The sequence below is a fragment of the Rattus rattus genome, chromosome 2 (assembly GCF_011064425.1).
Source record: "Rattus rattus isolate New Zealand chromosome 2, Rrattus_CSIRO_v1, whole genome shotgun sequence".
Classification (NCBI taxonomy): Eukaryota; Metazoa; Chordata; class Mammalia; order Rodentia; family Muridae; genus Rattus; species Rattus rattus.
Window position 1 is genome coordinate 18,999,514 of NC_046155.1, and position 19,906 is coordinate 19,019,419.

Below are 19,906 nucleotides of genomic sequence, written 5' to 3' on the forward strand. Positions count from 1 at the left end.
TGAGCTCAGCCAGCTTGGATGTTTTTGTTCCCTTGCAGGAAGCAAGGAGCTGGTTTTAGCGCCAGCTCAGCAATTCAGCCACCTTGACATGCTAATTACTTTCACTGCCTGTCAAGCCGGGCGTCTCAGCCCCCGCAATTAATAGCTCTACTTTTCAATAAGCAAAATTGTATTTGACTTCAAAGGGGGAAATGAATGGATATCAGGGCATTTTTATTACGGAGTTTCCTTCGGCAGTTAGGTGACTGTGTGGGTGGCAAAACGACCTACCTGTGGAAGCAGGATTTTCTAGGACCCTCTGGTTGCCGAGGGCCAAACAATCCCTGTCTGAAACAGGCCCCCACAAGTCACAGGGCTCACCTGACTTCAGAAGTAAGATCTGATCGTTCTGACACAGCTCCATGAAGCCTGTTATCCGCTTTGCGAACTCCACCACGTACTGGATGGCGTGGGTGATCTGGATAGCACACTGCTGCCACAGAGCCTCCCTGGACTGAAGCAGAGAGGACACAGCCTTTGAACTGACCACCTTCCAAGGAGATGGTGAAACGCGCATGCCCCGCCCACTTGTCACTGCCACCCAAGGTGGGAAGGGTTTTTTCTTTTCCTTTCTTTCTCTTTCAATTCCATGAATTCCATTGTTCTCAACCATCAAAGCAACAAAGCTAAACTAGGAGAAACGATGTTTATAGAATGCAAAATAAATAGTTTTCTTTACTATTTTCTTCATTTCTTACTGCAGCAAACTCAGTCTTAGTTTGCTAGCAAAACACAAAACCCATGTTTAGGAGCAGTGATTCTATCCTGGTATCCACCATAATACTGTCTTTGTGGGGACCTGGCAGACACTGAAGATAATATTTTTTTTTAAGATTTATTTTATTTATTCCATGTATGCATGTTGCTGTCTTCAGACACACCTGAAGGGGACATTGGATCCCATTATGGATGGTTGTGAGCCACCATGTGGTTGCTGGGATTTGAACTCATGACCTCTGGAAGAGCAGTCAGTGCTCTTAACCACTGAGCCATCTCTCCAGCCCTGAAGATAATATTTTTGTGTTGTGTTCTTTCCCCAGAACTTAATAAAAAGAATCCTGATATTTTGGTTGCCAATTATTTTATGGGGGAGGGCAGAGTTTCACCGCGTTGCCCTGCCCTCCCAAGTGCCAGAATAATAAGCAGAAGCCACCAAATTTGAGTTATAAATAATTTTGTTTGTTTTGTTTTTGTATAAAAGAAATTCCATAGGAAAGATGAATTCAAATCAAGTCATTCTAATAAGCACTAGAGAACCTCAAATACATTTTAATACTTGAGTTATTTTCTTTGGACTAAGAAACTAAATCTTTATGACTGTGAAGTGTGCTTTTTGTGGATCTTCTTATGTCTGTTTTCATAATTATGTAAAAGTAGCAAGAATTAGATCAACATGTTGTCTAAATCATATGTTTTGATAAACACATTTATTTTACTAGATTTCCACCAACTGGTAGATCTTGTGGTTGCCAACCTCCGTCCTGAAGTCAAGTAACACGAATCCTGAGCTCCCAGAAGCTGCTCCATCCCTTAAACATGTCCAGTGAGCTCAGAGAAACGGGATTATTACTGATGGTACCGGCTGAGCTACTGTTTTACGGTGTTATTTTCCAGAATGTTGCGTAAGAATACAACTGTAGGATGCATTGTCCCCTATTTTTGTTTAACCACCTTTGGGCTCCATTTTTGCAATGATCCTCTAATATTATCTGCTCCCTGGCTTAACCCACAGCTACCACGAGAAGTCCCAAAACACTCGATAAAGGTACCCTCTCCCTGGCCATTCAAATGGGGGCATAGCTTTCAATCAGGACAGCTTTTGGCAACTTTTGGCAACAAGCAGACAATTTTGGTTTCCACAACCGTGTGAAGGTTGGTCTGTGGTAGATTCTCTCTCCCAGGAGAAGCTGGATTGCTTGTATAACACACATAGTAACTCAACAGCTAAGAACGCTCAGGTGAAAATGTCAGTAGTGCTGAGATGAAGAAACCAGAAATGGGCAACCACAAGGGTGCTCTGCTCCCCATGGTTCTTGGAGTACCTTGCTTTGATACGCCTTTATTTCCTCATAGGTGTGGGTCTGCCATGCCAGCTGATGGAGCTCTTCCATTGTGTACTGGCACGTCTCCAGATGGGACTTAATGATGTTCTGTGCAATTCGATCTGTGAGAAAAAGAACCATCAATTTGAGGTTGTTGTGATTTAAATATTTTTCTAGAAGATGGTCTGTAAGAACAGCTGGTGACGAGCTAAGTGTAGTCAGAGGAGAGCATCTGAACTCCGCCTCCGATCTTAAAACATCCAAACTCTTTATTGTCTTTCAGTCAAAAGCTTCTTACCTCCCTCTTTGATTATAACTTTGGTGTCTCGCAAGTTGTGAAGCCTGCAAATAGCTGTTTGCCTTTAAAACACATATTAAATTACCCTATTGTTCAATCTTTTGGCTGACAATCTCTAAACAGTTCGACATATCTCAAACACTCAAAGATGTTTTGAAAAATTACTGCAATCATATTTTATACCGGAAGGAGGGGATTAAGTATACATGTTTGTGCTCATCTTTTTAAAAGAATAGGATGGAATAATACAATGAAAAAGAGAGGCTGTGTATGTAGAGAAGAGAAAGCAAACCCCTAATTTGTTTACTTTGTACATTATTAGGAAAATATGGTTACTTTGTATGTTATTTGAAAAAACGAACACCCAATGACATGCATTCTATCTGTGTTTGGTGCTATGTTTGTATTTCTCATGCTTAACAGCCAGAGTCAAGTAGAGGTGAAATATCATTGCCCTGACCTTCATTCATACAGCCAGCAAATTCAACCTTATAATTTTTTTCATGTGGTGAAACCCTTGTCAAAGAGTTATAAACTTTTGTCGATCATATCAACAAAAGGGAAGTGACAGATCGTGTTTTGGGCTGTTTGCCTCCAGTAAGTTGTAGTTTGTTTATTTATTTATTTATTTATTTTTTTAAAGATTTATTTATTTATTATATATAATTACACTGTAGTCTCTCTTCAGATACACCAGAAGAGGGCATCGGATCTCTTTACAGATGGTTGTGAGCCACCATGTGGTTGCTGGGATTTGAACTCAGGACCTCTGGAAGAGCAGTCAGTGCTCTTAACCACTGAGCCATCTCTCCAGCCCCAAGTTGTAGTTTATATTCTGTCTTAAGTCACTGTCATTTTGGCTTTGGTTGGGTGATAGAACGGGACACGAATGCTCCCCTGAAAACCAGCTAGGAATCACCTGTGTCAGACAGAGCCCACTGGAAGTCCTTCATAGACCCACAAGAGGTTGGAATACATGTGAAAGTAGAAAGCCAGAAAAGCCCGACTCCTCAAGAATCCTGTAATGGGGAGTGTACACGGAATAAAGAGCGACCACATCTGCCTCGTAACTACTGTCCTTGCAGAAGTGCTCTTGTGTTTCAGATGCTTTTGGAAATACAAGCTTGCTTTGATCCTAAATGGTTTCACTTTAGTTCTCTAGGATAGGTCTCCAAGTAACATGTCAGTGTCCCATTTGTCTCTTGCTGTGTTTCTGGTGTATACAGTGTGAAGTTAGCTGAGTTTCAGTGACGTAGGGGATGAAAAATGTAAGCCATGTTGCTAACAAATTTTCTAAAATGAAATTCTCCTTAGCTAATCAGCACACTGGGAACTCTGAGTAAATGGTAGCTATGGCTATCGCTGGGAGAACATTCTTTGTGATTTCTCACCATGGGAGCAGTTTGAAGAGTTGGATGGAGACAAAAAGAGAGTTATTTGATATTTCAGTCAGTACCGCTGATGGGAGACATTTTAATACATGTTTGAGATTTTCAAACCAGAACTATAAACGAACAGAGATAAAGACACTACAAGACGTTAATTTATGATCAAATTCTGTTGGCTGCAACCTTGACAGTTTTAGCCTTTTAGCATGCTATACTACGAAATCCTTTCCTTATAAAATCTTATATTCAAAGTTTATTGAATACCCTCCTATGTTATAAAGAAGGGTGGGAATTACTCTCTACATTATGTTAAAATAGATTGGTAAGTCATGGTTCATTATTTTTCAATTTCATTTGGGAAGTCTAATTATTTATATTATAAAAAAATAGATATCTGCTCTCTAGTAGTTATGCGATGAAAACCCAACACGAAAGCTTTATAGTTTTTAGACCTAGAGTGGCTTATTTTCATCTTCAAAGGTATGCTGATTCGGTGGTGACTCACAGGCTTCAGGGTTTATACGCAAAACTAGAACTACTACTTAGAATTGCATTGTGACTGACGATCTGCTCCTCCACGCTACCTTCTTGGAACTGTGGAGCAAAGTTTAAGAATCCTGTGGTCTTCTGCCACTTGCCACTTGTAGTTTTAAGGAATATTGGAGAGGAGTACAGGGACAGTCAGTATGTGGAGGGGTTAAAACGACTGGAGGTTTAGTACATGCTCACGTCAGGACTTGGTTGCTTGTGCACTTGTTGTGAGGGCTTTCCTGCCTCTCTGTAGCCTCCTTGTAGCCTCCTCCGGTAGGGCTGGTGGTCGTTCTGTGATTCTCTCACCTGGTGTTGAGTCCTGATTCTGGCCAGGCTCATAGTGTGGTTATTGTTGTGAACCTGTTTCAGACCCATCAAGGCTCTAAAATTTTCAAGGACTGGAAAACAATACTACTCTATGCTCACTCAACAAACACTTAAAAAAAAAACCCGCTCATTACTTCAAGGAGAAAGTACTCAGTTCTATCTTGGGAAGATTTGGGAGAAAGAAGGGAATATTCTCTCAGAGGGATGAACAGTGGTTTGTGACGTGGCAGAGAATAAGACACATGTAGGTAGGGGGACAACATTAAGAAGACAGAGCTAGGCATGCGCACTAAGCTGGGTCATTCCATATGTTATCTGTTTCACTTGTCCAACCTTAAGTCTTCATCATAAACTACACTTTTCAGTTATTATGTTGTAACTGGAGAGACAAGGGTTAGAAAGAGAGAGTAGCTCTGGATTCTGGACAGTTTACAGAGAGTTTGCAAAAGCCATTCTGGAGTCCGTTCCGTCTTTTCTGTCAATAGGTTCAATGTTCGCAACGCTGAGTATGTGGAGGAGATAGGGAGAAATGAGCTATATGAATGTATGGAGTGGAGCACGAATAGCTGAGTAAAAAGGTCCAGACATTATTTGTCCTGGGATTTTAGACTTCGTTATCAGGGAGCCAGAGGATGCTGTGAAGTAGGAGGGTGGCGAGATTAGAGTTTTGGTCCAGAAAGGTTATCTTCTGTACCAAAGAGAAGGAGGTATGTTAGGGAGTGTGTACCAGAATCAGGTTGTGAAAACGTAGGTCAGATATAGATGTTCTGGACTAGGTCATGACAGAGAAGGCTAATGGGTTAGGGTGCCAGACAATTCCAAAAGAAAATACACAAGAAGACAAGGCAATACAACAAGAAACATTAACAATAGCAGAGGCTTAGCTGTTCTTAACTTACTATACATAGATTTGAAACTGTCCACACATTCTTACATAAATACATCCATCATCTTCCATCAACTGACCACCCAAACATCCTTTTATCCCTTCCTTGATTCCCAAAAGCTTGAGAAAGCTAAGCTTGATCTTTCTGTTTGAGAACCTTAAAGCCTATACACTTAGAATTGAGAGACGTGAACATTGTAAATAGATGGTTTTCCGCATCCCTGTGATGAGAAATAAGTCAAATGTCTATTGACCATCAGGCTTATACATGGCAATGGAGGCTCCCACAGCGGTGCATGGGAGCGCTGTGTGCAGAAACTAACTTGGTCCTTTCAGGACTCAGGTCAGTAAAGCACAGGGCAAAGCCATTCTCTGTCTTAAAAGAGGATGGCCAGAGGGCTCACTCTGTCCCTTAGAAAGATGCTTGAACATCAGAGCAAGATAGCTTTCTTGGACTGAGAGTCTGCAGTTGTGAAAAGGACTCAAAAAAGAAAGGACAAAGGAGAGACAGGGAGTGCAGTATGCTAAGTTCCTGCTGGGAGCCAAAGGAGCTTCAAGAGTCCCTGCCTGTAAAAAGAGAAAAGGTAATAGCAGATGCAGTCCCCTCTGGGGACCAGCCACATGAGAAAGTCCAGACAAAGGAGGCAGAGGAGAAAGAACAGAGGCGATGGAATCTTACTGGGCAATCACAAACCCTTCATCTGGTAGCCTGACTTGGATTGCGGCTACTTCTCAGCAGGTGGTTTTTATTGCTTTCTCTAACTAGCTTGGGCCGAAGATGGTACGCGTTGAAAGCTCGTGTTGGCATGAGCTGTGCTGGAACAATGAGTTCAACAGGAATATGACAACCTCTGCCATGTCTAGAGGTGGGGCCCATGGAGCCTGCGCTTTCTGAGATCAGGAGGAGGAAGGTGATTCATCAGTGCTGGGACAGGGACTTCTAAGGACAGCTGCACATCCTCTGTAAGGATCCTGTACACACACTCAGTAAAGCAGAGGTTGCCCAGTTCACGGAGAGTCTGAACGCTGCTTTACTTGCTAGTAAAATGATACTGAGGAATGAGAAACATAATATAATATGTTCAGTCCTGTCTTCTACTCTCAGCTATAAGGAGAAACGGTGCTGAGTCTGGCTCAGGCCAAGGAAACTGGGCGATTACTGGGTAATTACAGGTTAATATTAAGCGCATGTTTGCTATTTTGCATTTATTAACTTCGTGGAATACCCCCTCTGCCTTTTGTGTCAATGAACATACTATCAGTGAAAATTACACATAGATTTAGATAGTAGTCTGGATTCTTTTCTTAGTGGAAGCTTATTTGAATCCATGTTTTAAAACTAGTCAATAGAACCTGTAAGTTCATAAATGAATTTAACTATGTGAGACAAAACATTACAATGGGCAATTCACAGGAGATAATAATCCATGAAAATTCTCCATCATTTTTGGTGAAATGATATAAAACAATATCACTAAATTGTCCCACTTTCCCCCCCCATACATTTTAAGGGTAATATTAACTCTACTTATGATGTGGGCAGTAAGAAAAGAGAAACTAAGATTTTGAAGGGGAAAATGGAATAAAATTGATGGTAATTCTCTGTAGTGTTTACAATAATTATGGAGGCCTGGGGCTGACCTTCTTCCTCCATTTCCAAATGGTTTGTGACTAAATAACCCTACAAGTCTCTCTCCCTGTCCACATCCTTGTCTCTGTCTCTCTGTCACCTAGTTTCTATCTTCTGTATGTCTTTGTCTCTCTGCCTTCCTGTGTGTGTCTCTTTCCCTTCTTTTCTGACTTCCACACTTCTTGTCCATTTTGAGTACTTCTCTTTGTAATGTATTCAATGAGTCAAAGGGAAAAAGGAATCCTCTTTAAGGCACTTTCAGCATGGCGTGGTTGGGATGCAGGGAGAGTTTGCACAGCTAGATGGAGTTTTCAAGGTCAGTTAGATTGGATGCCATAAAAAGATGTATGAAAAATATTCCAAAGCAAGATCACAGAAACGTATGGGAAATAACTTTTCTTGCATACCGATTCAACAATACAGCAAAGTTTAGAAACTAGCCACCCATTGCCAGGTTCAATGTGAGGCAGGCCACCTCTGCTTCAGCAGGGAAGGAAACTGACAGGCAAGGTGACAATTTCATGTTTGTAGCTGTGCTGTTATAAAACGGGGACCAGCTTGCAGCTCCTAAAATAGCAAATGACCTTCTGCAGCTCTGATTCCAACCGCTCAGCAGGGGTTTTTTCCCCCCTCTCCACCAAAGTGGCTTATTTTAGCTCTCACTAGACATTTCAGCAAATGGTGCCCTCCAAAGGCTACCCTGTCTCAGTTGTGGGCGCCACATCCCATATCCCACAGGTGGTTTCATTAGGATCCGAGGGTCGAGCTTATCTTTAAAAACTGCTACTGTTAGTGTTATTACCAGGAGCCTCCAGGTCTAACTTCACGGAGTAGAGAAGGCTGCCAGTGGGGACTCTACATGGTTCTGGAGGGCTGGCATCTGAAATTCCCAACCCCCTCCACTTACCCCCTCAAGAGAAGGGATGGTTTCTTCTCGGTGAACTTTTATAAGAGATTTGAAAAAAAAGTTTGGACATATTTTCCTAAAATACTCTATTTCAGCTTCACTCAAAATGATTAGTGGATTTTTAAATTGCCATTCGCCTTAAGGATCTAGAGAAGGACCGAGAATTTTGTTTAGTTTACATTCCTAGTGCGAATGTGGACTGCTTAGGGGATTCACTTTGAATTAATGTCAGGCTATCTCCGAGGACTCTCTGACAGCAGGTTTAAGCCCTGCGTTAGGTCTCATTGTACCAAGGTTTGCCAGGCTCCATACTTTGAGGCAGCAACGGTACTATAACACATTTTGATATATTAAGTCAGCTGAGTGAAAGGCAAAGCCCTTAACCAGACTCACATTTTGCTTTCTGCCAGTGAATCACATATCATACCTTTCTGTAGTTTAATGGGACTTTATACTTTTCTGGAGTTTAATAGTGCAGTGGTTTCTTGTCGAACGATAGCGTCAGAAGAGACTATGTTGGTTAAGACCTTTCTGATTCTTTGGATTTCTAGGTGGAGTGCATGATCTTTAGTATGAATAGAATCAAGCCATCAGTAACCCCAGAGCCTAAACGGTCAATGAATTAGTGATCCATTTGCCTTTAATGAAGCAGCAGCTTCGCATTTATGGTCTGTACTCTTTTCAGTGGGAATTGCTGGCAACAATAACCAACGTGTTGTTCATTGGTTCAGGCCATTGTCCGGCCTTCATTGCTCTCCCAGAGAGTGAGTCAGAAGAGCCTTGGATTTGCTTTTCATGGGAGTTCTATTGTCAGCTCGTATCAGAGAGGAGCAAAATTGATTTATGTAGACCAGTACCAAAAGATGTTTATAGAGTTTTTAGAAAACAATACGTTAACAAAATATGAAGTTATATCATTTTATAGTTTGTAGCTTATAGTCTAGCTATGGAGCGCTGAGTATGACAGAACATAAACACGAAAGAGTGGAAACAGAATAAATCAGATTAATGTAGGCAGTGATAACATGTGGCAAAGGGTGAGTGAGGAGATAACTAAAATTGTTAATATTTTCTTCATATTCAGCAAGACCATACCGTATATAATAGCATTTTGGCAGAAAGGGAGAAATTTAGAAGAATCTAAAGAGAACACACATAAGCATCTGTATTTAAGCTGCGTGATTCAAAAAAAAAAAAAACCCACAGCAAAAACAAATTAACTACCTAAGAGGATGCTTTCTCGTTGCTGTCTGGTTGAAAGCTGTTTTGGATCATGCATCCTTTGTTTTATTTCAACAGTGCATGTGTAATTTTTGGGAAATTAGAGTTTTCTTTCTTGAAACTGGTTGGCAACATTGAGAAAGAATCTATTATGAAAACATTCCATCTCAAAATTAACTTTCAAAGCAAAAGACCTCCTCCACAGAACAATGGGGAGAGATGGGCGTGCTTAAGTGTTCCACAGTATCCAGCTTTGAGGCAGCTGTATTCGGGTCCGGGGAAGTCGAATACAAGCCCCTTGCAACTTCTGGTTTATGCTTTTGAGAAAGTCAATTAATCTCTTACTGTCCTGGTTCCAGCCATAAGAAAGTTTAGCCACAGTGACACTGTCTTTGGCACTGGGAGACAGAGTAACTCGAATCTGAGAGGCTTCCTGGCACATTTTGTTCTGTTTGATTCATGCAAGACTCATCCTACCGAGCTAAAGACATTACAGATCCTAGCTTTAAAGGCACACAGAACTCTGACATGACAGACACAGACAATGGAGTACAAAGCCCGACAGAATCCTTCCTCACTCCCCTTTAAGAACTGCACCTCCCCATCCTGCCCAGAGGACGGTTAGAGGATCACAGATGATGGAATCTAATTATAAAAATTGCTTAGGGCCACCACCAGGATTGATGTTTATTATCTGAATTTTGTTGACACATGGATTGATTGTTAATTTCGATGGAAGCAACCCCCCTCCCTTTCTCACTGCAGTTTTGGAAGTTTAGTCAATACATTTCTGACCTTTGGAAAAAAATAATTTAGAGGTAACCTTTAGAGATCACATTTATATTCCCAAATACTTAACATAAATCTTAATAAAGTATCTTGATTGTTTAAATAATTTATTTAATTAGTTAGTTTAAAATAGTGCTTCTTAAGGAGTCCAGAACAAGACTATCCAAAATGTTTGAACAGCCTGTTTACAAAGGAGTCTAACAGTTTCTTATGTTCAGAATAGGTCTTTCTAGGCCTCCTAGCCAGGGTTCAAGTTTGAAAAGTAAATTTTTTTCTCCTTAGTATTAAGGACATGTTGTCAAAAGAAAGCTTACACCCCAAATTAAAGAAACAGAATTAAAATTTTTCCAATTCTACATGTTCTTTGTATGTTAACCATCACAGAAATAAAACCTCTTCTAGTTGGTAGATAGCCATGTGCTAGGCTAGTGGTCCCAAAGTGTACTGATCTTAATCAATCTGATGATCAACAGACATTTTTGGTTTCTACGGCCACTATGGTATTTTTACCCTAACCAGTTCTTTCAAAAAATGAATACTTGAAAAACAGATTAAAATTTGTGCCATCACAAGTGATTGAGCCAAGGTCAAGGCTTGGAGTAAGGTGAAAGTGTGGTTTCCTGAAGCTTAATGCTTGGAAACATAATTCTGGGTGGTATTGCAGGCAAAAGCCACGTCGAATGTCACCTTGTAGTTCCTAGCATCCCTTTCTATAAACCAAAGAAGACCTTCCTGAAATCCCTCCCTTTCCTTACTGTGGAACATTTCATATCTACGATGTCTTTTGAAATTGAGTGTATAAAATGGAATTGCGTTTCCAATGGTTTCTACGCTTTCTTTCTCCCTTGCTGGCAGATTTTAGAATCTTCTTATGAAGGTTTGAATCCCGAGTCAAGAATTAATCCTAAAATAGTATCTCTAGGGGGAATTCTACCAAAGATCAATTTTTCACAATTTCAACTCAAAATTGAAAAGGCACGTTAAAAGATTTCCTTACTGTAGCGAATGTTAGCATGTTAGGAAAGCTGTATTAAGAGTGGTATGAACATTTAGATACTGTAAATAGATGTATATGTTCATAAGCACTTGAATTGAACATGCATGTTTGCATTGACTGTAGTATAGAGAAATAGCTTAGCGTCTTCCTACTCTCCAAGTGCTTTGTGTACTTTCTGGATTATGGGGAATCGTGCCCCTAAGTGTGACGGCAACCTCAGCATCACCACTCGATGATCTTAGTAGTCTTCAGGGGAGGATTTAGTAAAGGATATCTATAAAGGCAGATTTGACTGATCATTAAAAAGAGCTATAGAGTCCTCTGTCCTAAGTACCATCTAAAATAATTCATAGCCTCACACCAGTTAGAATCAATTCTAATCACAGTCAGCTCAAAAGGATGTGGCAAATCAGGTTGATTAGCTCAGTTCACACACTCAGAGAATTCTGTCTTTGAATAGAAGATAGAGTGCTTGGACCAAGCAGATGTTGGGAGATAATCTGGGAGTGACAAAAGAACAGGGCGTTATTAAAGCATCCTAGGGGCTACATATGTCTCTTTCCAGTGATCTGGGTGACTTTCCTCAGTAGTCAAGAGCAGACTCTCTTTTATTTCTCTATACTTTTTGTTCAAGAGAGGCCTGGAAGTGACCCTCGGGGAGAGGGCCAGTGAGGACAGCTTATAGTGTTACTCAGCTGCTTACCAGATACTTCCATTGTGTAAGCCATGAAGGTTTTGGGACTGGCCACACCACCTAGTCCCTCAGATGTCTCTCTTAGCTGCTGACTTTCATTTTGTTATTATTTACTCAGTTATATGTTTTCAGGGGAGAGCAGATGAAGAGAAGCAAGTGGCGCTTGGCTGTGTTTTGGTAATGGTCATGCCAGCAAGTGGAAGCCCTAGGCTCTGAGGAGGGCCTCACTGGCTACTGCCACAGCCATGCTATTCAGCACTGCTGTGGAGTGCACAGTGGCTCAGAAGTCCCTCTTTACCACTTTCCTATGCTTTTCCTGTTGCAATGGTTGAAACAAGGATTGTCTGTGAGCATTGACCAAATGCTCTGGAAAGTGAAAAAAACACGACCCTTTGAGGTCATTTCATCCAGTTCTCTTACTTTTCAGATGAAGAGACTGAGCCACGGGAAGTAGAACACTTGGAACAAGCCTACGTGGTTGTTCTGTGATTGCAAATCTTAGTACTTTCTCTAAATGCATGCAGAGTCCGTGGCTGGAGTGAGTGTTGGGGAGGGGGTTATGGGACATTACCAAATGTCTTCCCTCAGGCTAAGAAAGGCTTCCTGATAGCTAACTGTGTGTTTTCCTTTCTGCAGACCATTTGAATGCTTTCTCTGATAGATTCAGTTCCTATTTGTGTTAATGACCTACTAGACTGTTACTCTAAACCGAAGGCGAGTTGTATTTGTGAAGATGCTACTAGAGGACATCGATACTCCAGAAGCTGCCGCTCGTGGTCTCTGTACCCCACACCCACAGGAAGTTAAATAACAGCAGGTATAAAATACGTAGAAAAGTCTATACCATTAAAAAGAGCTGCTGTGAGTCCACAGTGTCGACTTCATTCTTAAAGTCAACATTTGAAACTTACAGAAAAATTTGCAAAATAAAGCACGCGAGGGAATCCTTTGGATGACTCTGTAGCCTGGGCAGTATAAAGTCCTACATTCCTGAGACTAGATCACTTCTACGCCACTGTCCTTGTGCAGTCTCTAACTATTCATACCATACTGTTATGCAACAGACACATCTAAAATGAGGGTTATTTCTGTGTTTGTTACTTTAAACTCCAGATTCCGTGAATAGAACACAAAAGGAATATGAGAATATATCCATGTTAACACTATGTGGAAACAATGAGACCAGTGAGTTCACATTCCCTTGTCTATATCTAGAAGGAAGACCCAGGCAGGCAATGGTGTGGGAAGCACATGATCCCGCTTAGCATTACAGCTAATTTAAGGATGTATATACATACACATTCAGATATATGTGTGTGTATATATTAATTTTCCCTCTCCTTTAAAAAATATTATCTGGCTCCTTGAACCGTCTTGTCTGGAACCTTCTAGATACCTTGTCACTCATCTTTCAGCGTAAGTGAGCTTTATTGAGAGTACGATCGTGCAGCATCCCCAGAGTATCAGAGAGCTCTGGTGGGAAGCAAAAGCCAACGGCCCCATTTTCTTTTCTGCTCACTTGCTGAGAATCCTTTGCCTAGCTTCCCTTCTCTCTCACCAACCACGCAAAAATTTTATTCCCAGAGACATAGCACATCCATCATGCTAGCTCGAAGTAAATTTCCAGCCAAGCCCTGTCAATACTGAGGCCTAAATATTAATTTGCGGTTGACTTCCAGTTTCTTCTTATTTCATGACTTCTTTTTCTCTTGGGATTTTGAAAAGCCCAGGGATATATTTCTGAAATATTCTTTGTTGTTTCTGTTCTCTTAACTGTGTTTTGCTTTCTTGCCTCAAGATTCTGGGAATAAAAAAGTTTCCTGATAAGAAGAGGTCTGAGTAACTGATACGTGCCAGCTCCCAGGCCTTCACATCCAGAATCCCCTAGGACTAAGGTTCTATGACAGTTTTAAAAATTAATTTACTTAGTTTAGCATGATGGGAATCCATCTAAGGGTCTTATGCATGCTATGTTGGTGTGTCATTGCTGATGGCCAGTCTAGTCTACTCTGACTTTTAATTATTTCTTTTGACACCTGTCAGTTAGATGGCAAGAGTAGAAACCACATTTTGCTGATTTCTAGTGACTGCATTATTGCTAAAAGAAATCCTTCAAAGCATGCATGGAAGTTTATGGTAGCAAAACAGGTGGCTGAAGTCAGAGTAAGCTTTGCTGGTTAACTAACTCTGTCTTAGGGAACGAGCTCCCATTTCTCACCCTTAACCTTGTCTAGAGGCTTCCTCACTGTTTACCTGAAGCAGGAGGTGAGCTTTTTGATGCCTGAAACATGGGAAAGATTTGTATATTTTCCTATAAACCAGAACTATTAGCATCAGCATCCTCATCCCAGGAAGTGGGTTCTCTTGGCCCCTTGTGGGAAGGACGGATTGGTCTGGTTTTATTCTTGACTTAGGTAACACTTAAATGTAATTAACTTGGTGATTGGTACACAGTTTTCCAGAGTGTTAGGTTGCAGTTCACAAATGCGTTTTTATTAAACATCTCAAAGCTGTGAGGACTTGTTGAACAGAGGCTAATCCAAAACTTGCTTTAAAAGAAAGATGTACTCCTACCAGTTGATCTTGGCATGGTGGCAGGACTGTATGTCCTTTACCCTTTCAGAAAGCAGAGGCAACAGTCAGAATCAGTAGCCAAATGTGGTGCTCACAGGTTTCTTAGTGAGCTGGAGTCTTGGACTCATTATTAAATGTTGCCAAGCCCAGATTCTCTCTTTTGTCTGTACAGGAATGTTTTTAATGACAGCACACCAGCAAACTAGTGCTTCAGATGCCTAATGATCAAGTCAAGACAAAATGTTCATAGAAAACTCTGTGAAGTTTATTTACGGTCACCTAACACCTAGGCGCTGTCACATCTAGTGCTAGAACAATGTCAGGCACCAAGGGTCACACATGCTTTTCTGTAACAATGGCAATGAGCTTTTGAGTGATTACCACTGTTTGACAGAAGAGAATACACTGCCATGTCTAAATGAATGGCTTCTGATGACTTAGACCTGGGCTTAAGTTTGTTCTTTGGTTTAACCGAGACTGTGACCTCTAAGCCTCAATTTTTTTCTGTAAAATGAATATACAGTTATTCACAAGACTGCTATGAAAATTAAAGGGGAGAGTATTATTTAGTACAATGGGAACCTAATAAAAGGTGATTATACTGCCCGCCATAGCTAGGGAACTTATTATGTAATAATCACAATGCCAATTATACAGTTATAGTGGCTTCTCAGGCAGGGCAAGTAATGGATACTGAGAAGTTACAGGTATCCACTCAGTTATCCCCTTACACAGTAAACACAATAACTGTTGCTGGTCCGGATTGAGAGCTGAGACTCATAGTTGTCAGGTAACTTGCCCAAGAGAAAAGCCTTGACTGTGAACCAGCATCCATAAGCACTCTCCGCCTCCTTCTCCCACAGTGATGCTGCTATGGATTTAGTGTTTCAGTGACACGGATGGCACGTTTTAGATAGCTCGTTAGATGAGGTATCCATCACTCTACTGTGGCCTTGCAGTCACACACACTTAGATCCACACAGATGGAATGGGTTTGTGTCCACTAGGTGGCATTGCTGTTTTAGCAAAGTCTGAACAGAGCCACTATTTAGGTGTAGAGTCTGTTACATTGGAGAGCACTCACAGGACAATTCTAATTTCACCCTTAAAGTCTGATGAAAATTTAGAGCACATGGAGAGAGCTGTAAAGACTACTGATGTCTTGAAATAATTATGAAAAGTCCTCGTCGGGTGTCAGTGCCTCCGCAGGAAGCCATGATAAAACATGAGATTCTCTAGTTCTCTTCTCCCAGCTCACAGGATGATAGGCTGAGGGCCAGAGAGGGAAAATGGCGGTGCATAGAAACTCAGAGCCAAAGGCTTTGGCTGTATTTTGACTTAACACGATTTCTACTGATGATAAATCATAAATAACCTGTGAGAGCTTTTTTTTTTTTTTTTTTTTTTTTTTAATGTCTGAGGCCAAAGATTGCTTAGTGATTTCAAACTTTCATCTTGCTGGGATTTAAATATGGTCCAAACCAATATTATACTCGAGAACTTGGGTATCAGATAGTGTGTTGTTATGTTTTGACATACCTTTTTAAAAAGATTAGAGGCCCCTCATGCAAACGTTATCTCTAGGAGTTGTGAATGAATGAGTAGCAGGTGAGCCACACCCTGGAAATAGACTTCCTGAAATGGATCCCGAGTTCTGTCATGAAGTTACTACAGGTTTCTTGAGAAGCCATGAATTACCTTTGGGGTTCTATTTTTGGGGTCAAACAGGATTTTCTTTTTCTTTTAAGACTTTTGTGAAAATGAAATGTTTACAAAGTATCTTTGATACAATAAGGACATGGGTAAGGACAGCAATAGAGTGCCCTAGTCTGAGTCCAGCTCAGGTTTATCATTGTGTGACATTACTTCTTCCTCAAATGCATGTTATAAGAACCCAGAACAGCCAACGTTTCATCGTTTGTTTGCCACAAGAAGAATGAAGACACCTGTGGGCTCCTAGCCCTTATTTGATGGTAACTAAGCCCAGGGCTTATAAAAATAACTGTGGCAGAGACTTAGTGGGCACTTGTCTGGTGGTGTCTTTGTTTCTGAGATCCCTTTCAAAGATTAGAGATCTGGGGCCAAAGAACTTGCTTTACTTAGCACTGTAAACTATAGAGGCAGGATTGGAACTCAGGTTGCCTGCCCCTTAGCCCGGAGGTAGTCACTTCTGGTTTGAATCTAGCTTCCCCACAGTGAGGTGGACACGGAACTCTGCTGTCAGGGAGGGAAAAACATTAAGAGACTGTGACTATTTTTTTGGAGGTTCATTAGATCAACCCAGTAAGCATTCCCTAGACTGGTGAGTTAAAAAGACAAAACAAAATTACAATGTCAGAAGAGGGCTAGCCTGAGATGGGGCACCCCTGACACCATATCCTAAGAAGTCAAAAGTCCTCATAACAGAAAATGTTCATGACTAACTTGTTTCTCTATATCAGGAAGACCATAGCCTTTGTTGCTGTGATTTGGAATCTCATATAGAATTTGTGTGTGTACATGCACATACGTGTATGCCCACTGTTGTAAGTACATACATGTATGTGAGATAACCTTGGCTGGTGTTTCTCAGGACCTGTCGACTTTGTTACTTTGGCATAGGCTCTCTCTCTGTTCTGGAGCTCAAGTAGTCTAGGTTGGTCGGCCAACAAGTCCAAGGGTTTGCCTGTGTCTACCTCCTTAAGATTGAGATTATATGTGGGGTACCATGCTTTTAAAAACATGGATTCTGAGAATTAAACTCAGGTCCTTGTGTGTGAGTGTTCTCTCAGAGAATCTTCCTCATGTCAGATTCTTCAGTTTAGATTCATCAAATCCATAGCTATGTTCTGGCCTGCCTGCTGCACCTTTACAAGAAGGAAGCTGGGGTACAAGCACTTATGGTGTTGCCTGGCAATCTTTGAGAACCATTCATTGTATTATTCCACAGTGTGTCCACTTCCCTTTCAATTGGACAGCTAGGACATTTTCTTGCTCCCATCAACAACATTTTTCCTTCAGTAAGAAACCACATTTATCCAAGAGCACCCATTCATCCCTTATGGATAGCATCTTTCAATTCTTTCCATCTTCCCTCACTCATAATAACTTTTATGGGGCAAGGGGATAGTGATAATTGTTAGAGTATATTTTAAACCAATTTTATCTTCTCAGTAGAAACCAGGTATGTGTGAATTTAATTTAGGGCTGTGGAAATGATTTTCCTAACTAAGACTAAGGCACTGACAATGGAGAAATTTCAGAAATAAAACTTGGAAAAGACTCGGACTTACCGATCTCAGACATTGTTATCCCGGGAGCTAACTGCCCGTTGTTGAAAGAGCTATAGGTAAACAAGTTGGGTACGGATGTGAGGTCATAGATAGGTTCTTGCTTTATCTGTTTGATTCCAGTCATGTCCAGTCCTGACTGATCGGGAGACGGCTGACCGGAATCTATGTTGTAGTAACCCTCGGACTTGGGCAGGTCAATGACGTGCCCGTTGGCGTATGTGCCGCCGGTCTCGGTGTTCAGGTTGCTAAGGCCATTGCTAATGCTGCTGCTGTACACCCTGGCAAGGGCCTCTGCCTCCCCACTCTGCTGCTGCCGCTGCTCCTGCAGCCTCTGCTGATGCTTCTGCACCTCAGCATACAGGCTGTCCCGCTGCTTCTTGGACATCCTCCCGAACTTCACAGCTAGGACGGAGAGAAGAGCAAAAGACAGCAGTGTGGTTACCATTCTCTTTAGCCACTTCCGTCTGAGACATGCACGGCTGTCTCTTCAGTATCACAGAGACAAATCCCTGTTGTTGCCAGACAGACGTCCACTCATTTACATTTCACATTAAGGGGAAAGATTATGTTTGAAAGAGTGCGTTGGTTTGTATCACAGTGATGAAACCCGTGTGCTGTTCAGGTTTGTACCACTGTAACTGCTACCTGAGACGATCAGCTTAAAAGTAGACAAGTCTATTTTTGGCTCATAGTATTCATGGCCTTTGTGACAGCGGCAGAGCAGGATACTGTGTTGGGAATGTGTGACAGAGGAATTCAACCCCACCCCAAGGAGGTGAAAAAGAAGGAAGGGCATAGGTCCCAGCATTTCCTTCAGAGTCATGCTCACCAATGACCTAAGGCCTCTCTGTAGTCCCCACCCTCGAAAGGCTCCACAACCTCTCAACAGTGTCAAACTGGGAACCACATCCTTAATATATGTTAATATGCGGACTTCTAGGGGACATTCAATATCTAATTGGTGACAGTAAGCTAGGAAGAAATGTTAAAATGAGTATCACTTGTTATAGGCATGAATTGGAAGATGTATATCCCCCTGCCTGCTTCCTTTGTGACTCGCACATGCAAGAGACAACACAGCAAGTCTCCCGACACTGGTGCAGGGTTCCTGCTATTAAGATGACCTCCTTATCAATACTGACACTTTCCCCGAGCACTGGGATTGCAAGGACCTTGGGGAGGAACCTGTTGTTTCAATTTGGGACATGATTTATTGGGTAAGAACAAGGATGCAGCGAGTGTGACAATGCCGTCAGCTGCTGGCATCTAGATGTTGGTGAAAGAACCTTTAGACTACAGCATTCGCATGCACTCAAGCCGAGTGAGCAAACAGGAGCTACTGTCCTCCTCTTCCCCATTCTTGAAGCTCAACCATAGGTTCATTTTCTCTGTCTCTTGCGGCTAAACCCTCTGGCATTTTGCGGGGAATCGAGGAAGAGGCTTCACGGGGAAGTAACCCCCATGTACTGCTTCCTTATGTGTGCAGAGTAAACCTCCTGAACTGTTTTGGACAGTGACTTCTTTTGCACGAGCAGTCAACCTCCCTCCTTTAGCATGTGGGCATCTCAAGTGCTGGGCTGCCAGGTTCAAATCACGTTACCAATGGTGGGAGTGTGGTCGTCTTGGAGATGCTCATCTGAGTTTGGGATTTTCCTTTGGTGGCAGTTTCCCCAAGGTTTGTTGAAGTCAGGACCTCAGAGAGTTTAGGAAGGGGGGCAGATGAATGTAGAAACGGATGGGGATTCAGTCATTATGGTTCGAGTTCATTCTAAAAACTGCCACACAGGAAGTGCTTCCAGGCTCTCTAGCTCAGAGGGCTCACAGAGGAGGCCTGCCTGCATTAGGAGGATGCTGGCATTCACACTCTACAGCATACATGTTCCCCCTGGCATTGAGAATGATGCTATCAAATCTTATCTGAGCATGGGCTGTTCAAAATGGAGGCCACAGTTCCTACGGAGATGTGTGACTGTGTAACAGGATGTGCACAGGATATTTAGATACTCCTATGTATAGTGGCATGTTTTCTCCCTTCTTGCTCAGTCAGTCAGACTGAGGCTATGACTGACTGGACTTTAATACTCCCAGTAGTTCCCTCTCTCTCTTCGTCCTCCTTAATCTTTCTAAAAGAAAATCCTTCACCCTGGCTTTCCAATGCTGCCTAAGTAGGAAGATGAAGTAGTAATTGTCTAGTAGTTTGTTTTTTTCTCAATGAAGAGAAACAATCTAATTAACTACTAACAAACTCTCCTTTCCCCTCTCAGTTGCTGCTTTTCCTCAGTCTTGACTTGGTTTAGGCTGTCCTGTTTAA

The 19,906-nt window shown here is 41.7% G+C and overlaps 1 protein-coding gene across 2 annotated transcripts in view; it reads right to left on the minus strand.

Annotated features, from left to right (window-relative positions):
• Rorb (RAR related orphan receptor B) overlaps nucleotides 1–19,906 on the minus strand; it is a 171,573-nt gene that overhangs the window by 21,664 nt on the left and 130,003 nt on the right. For both annotated transcript variants that reach the window (XM_032891701.1, XM_032891700.1), the window contains exons 4-6: nucleotides 17,596–17,997; nucleotides 2,082–2,203; nucleotides 361–493 (exon numbers count right to left, since the gene is read on the minus strand). In XM_032891701.1, coding sequence (XP_032747592.1) covers nucleotides 361–493; nucleotides 2,082–2,203; nucleotides 17,596–17,997 — 657 coding nt within the window. The remainder of the gene's footprint in view (nucleotides 1–360; nucleotides 494–2,081; nucleotides 2,204–17,595; nucleotides 17,998–19,906) is intronic.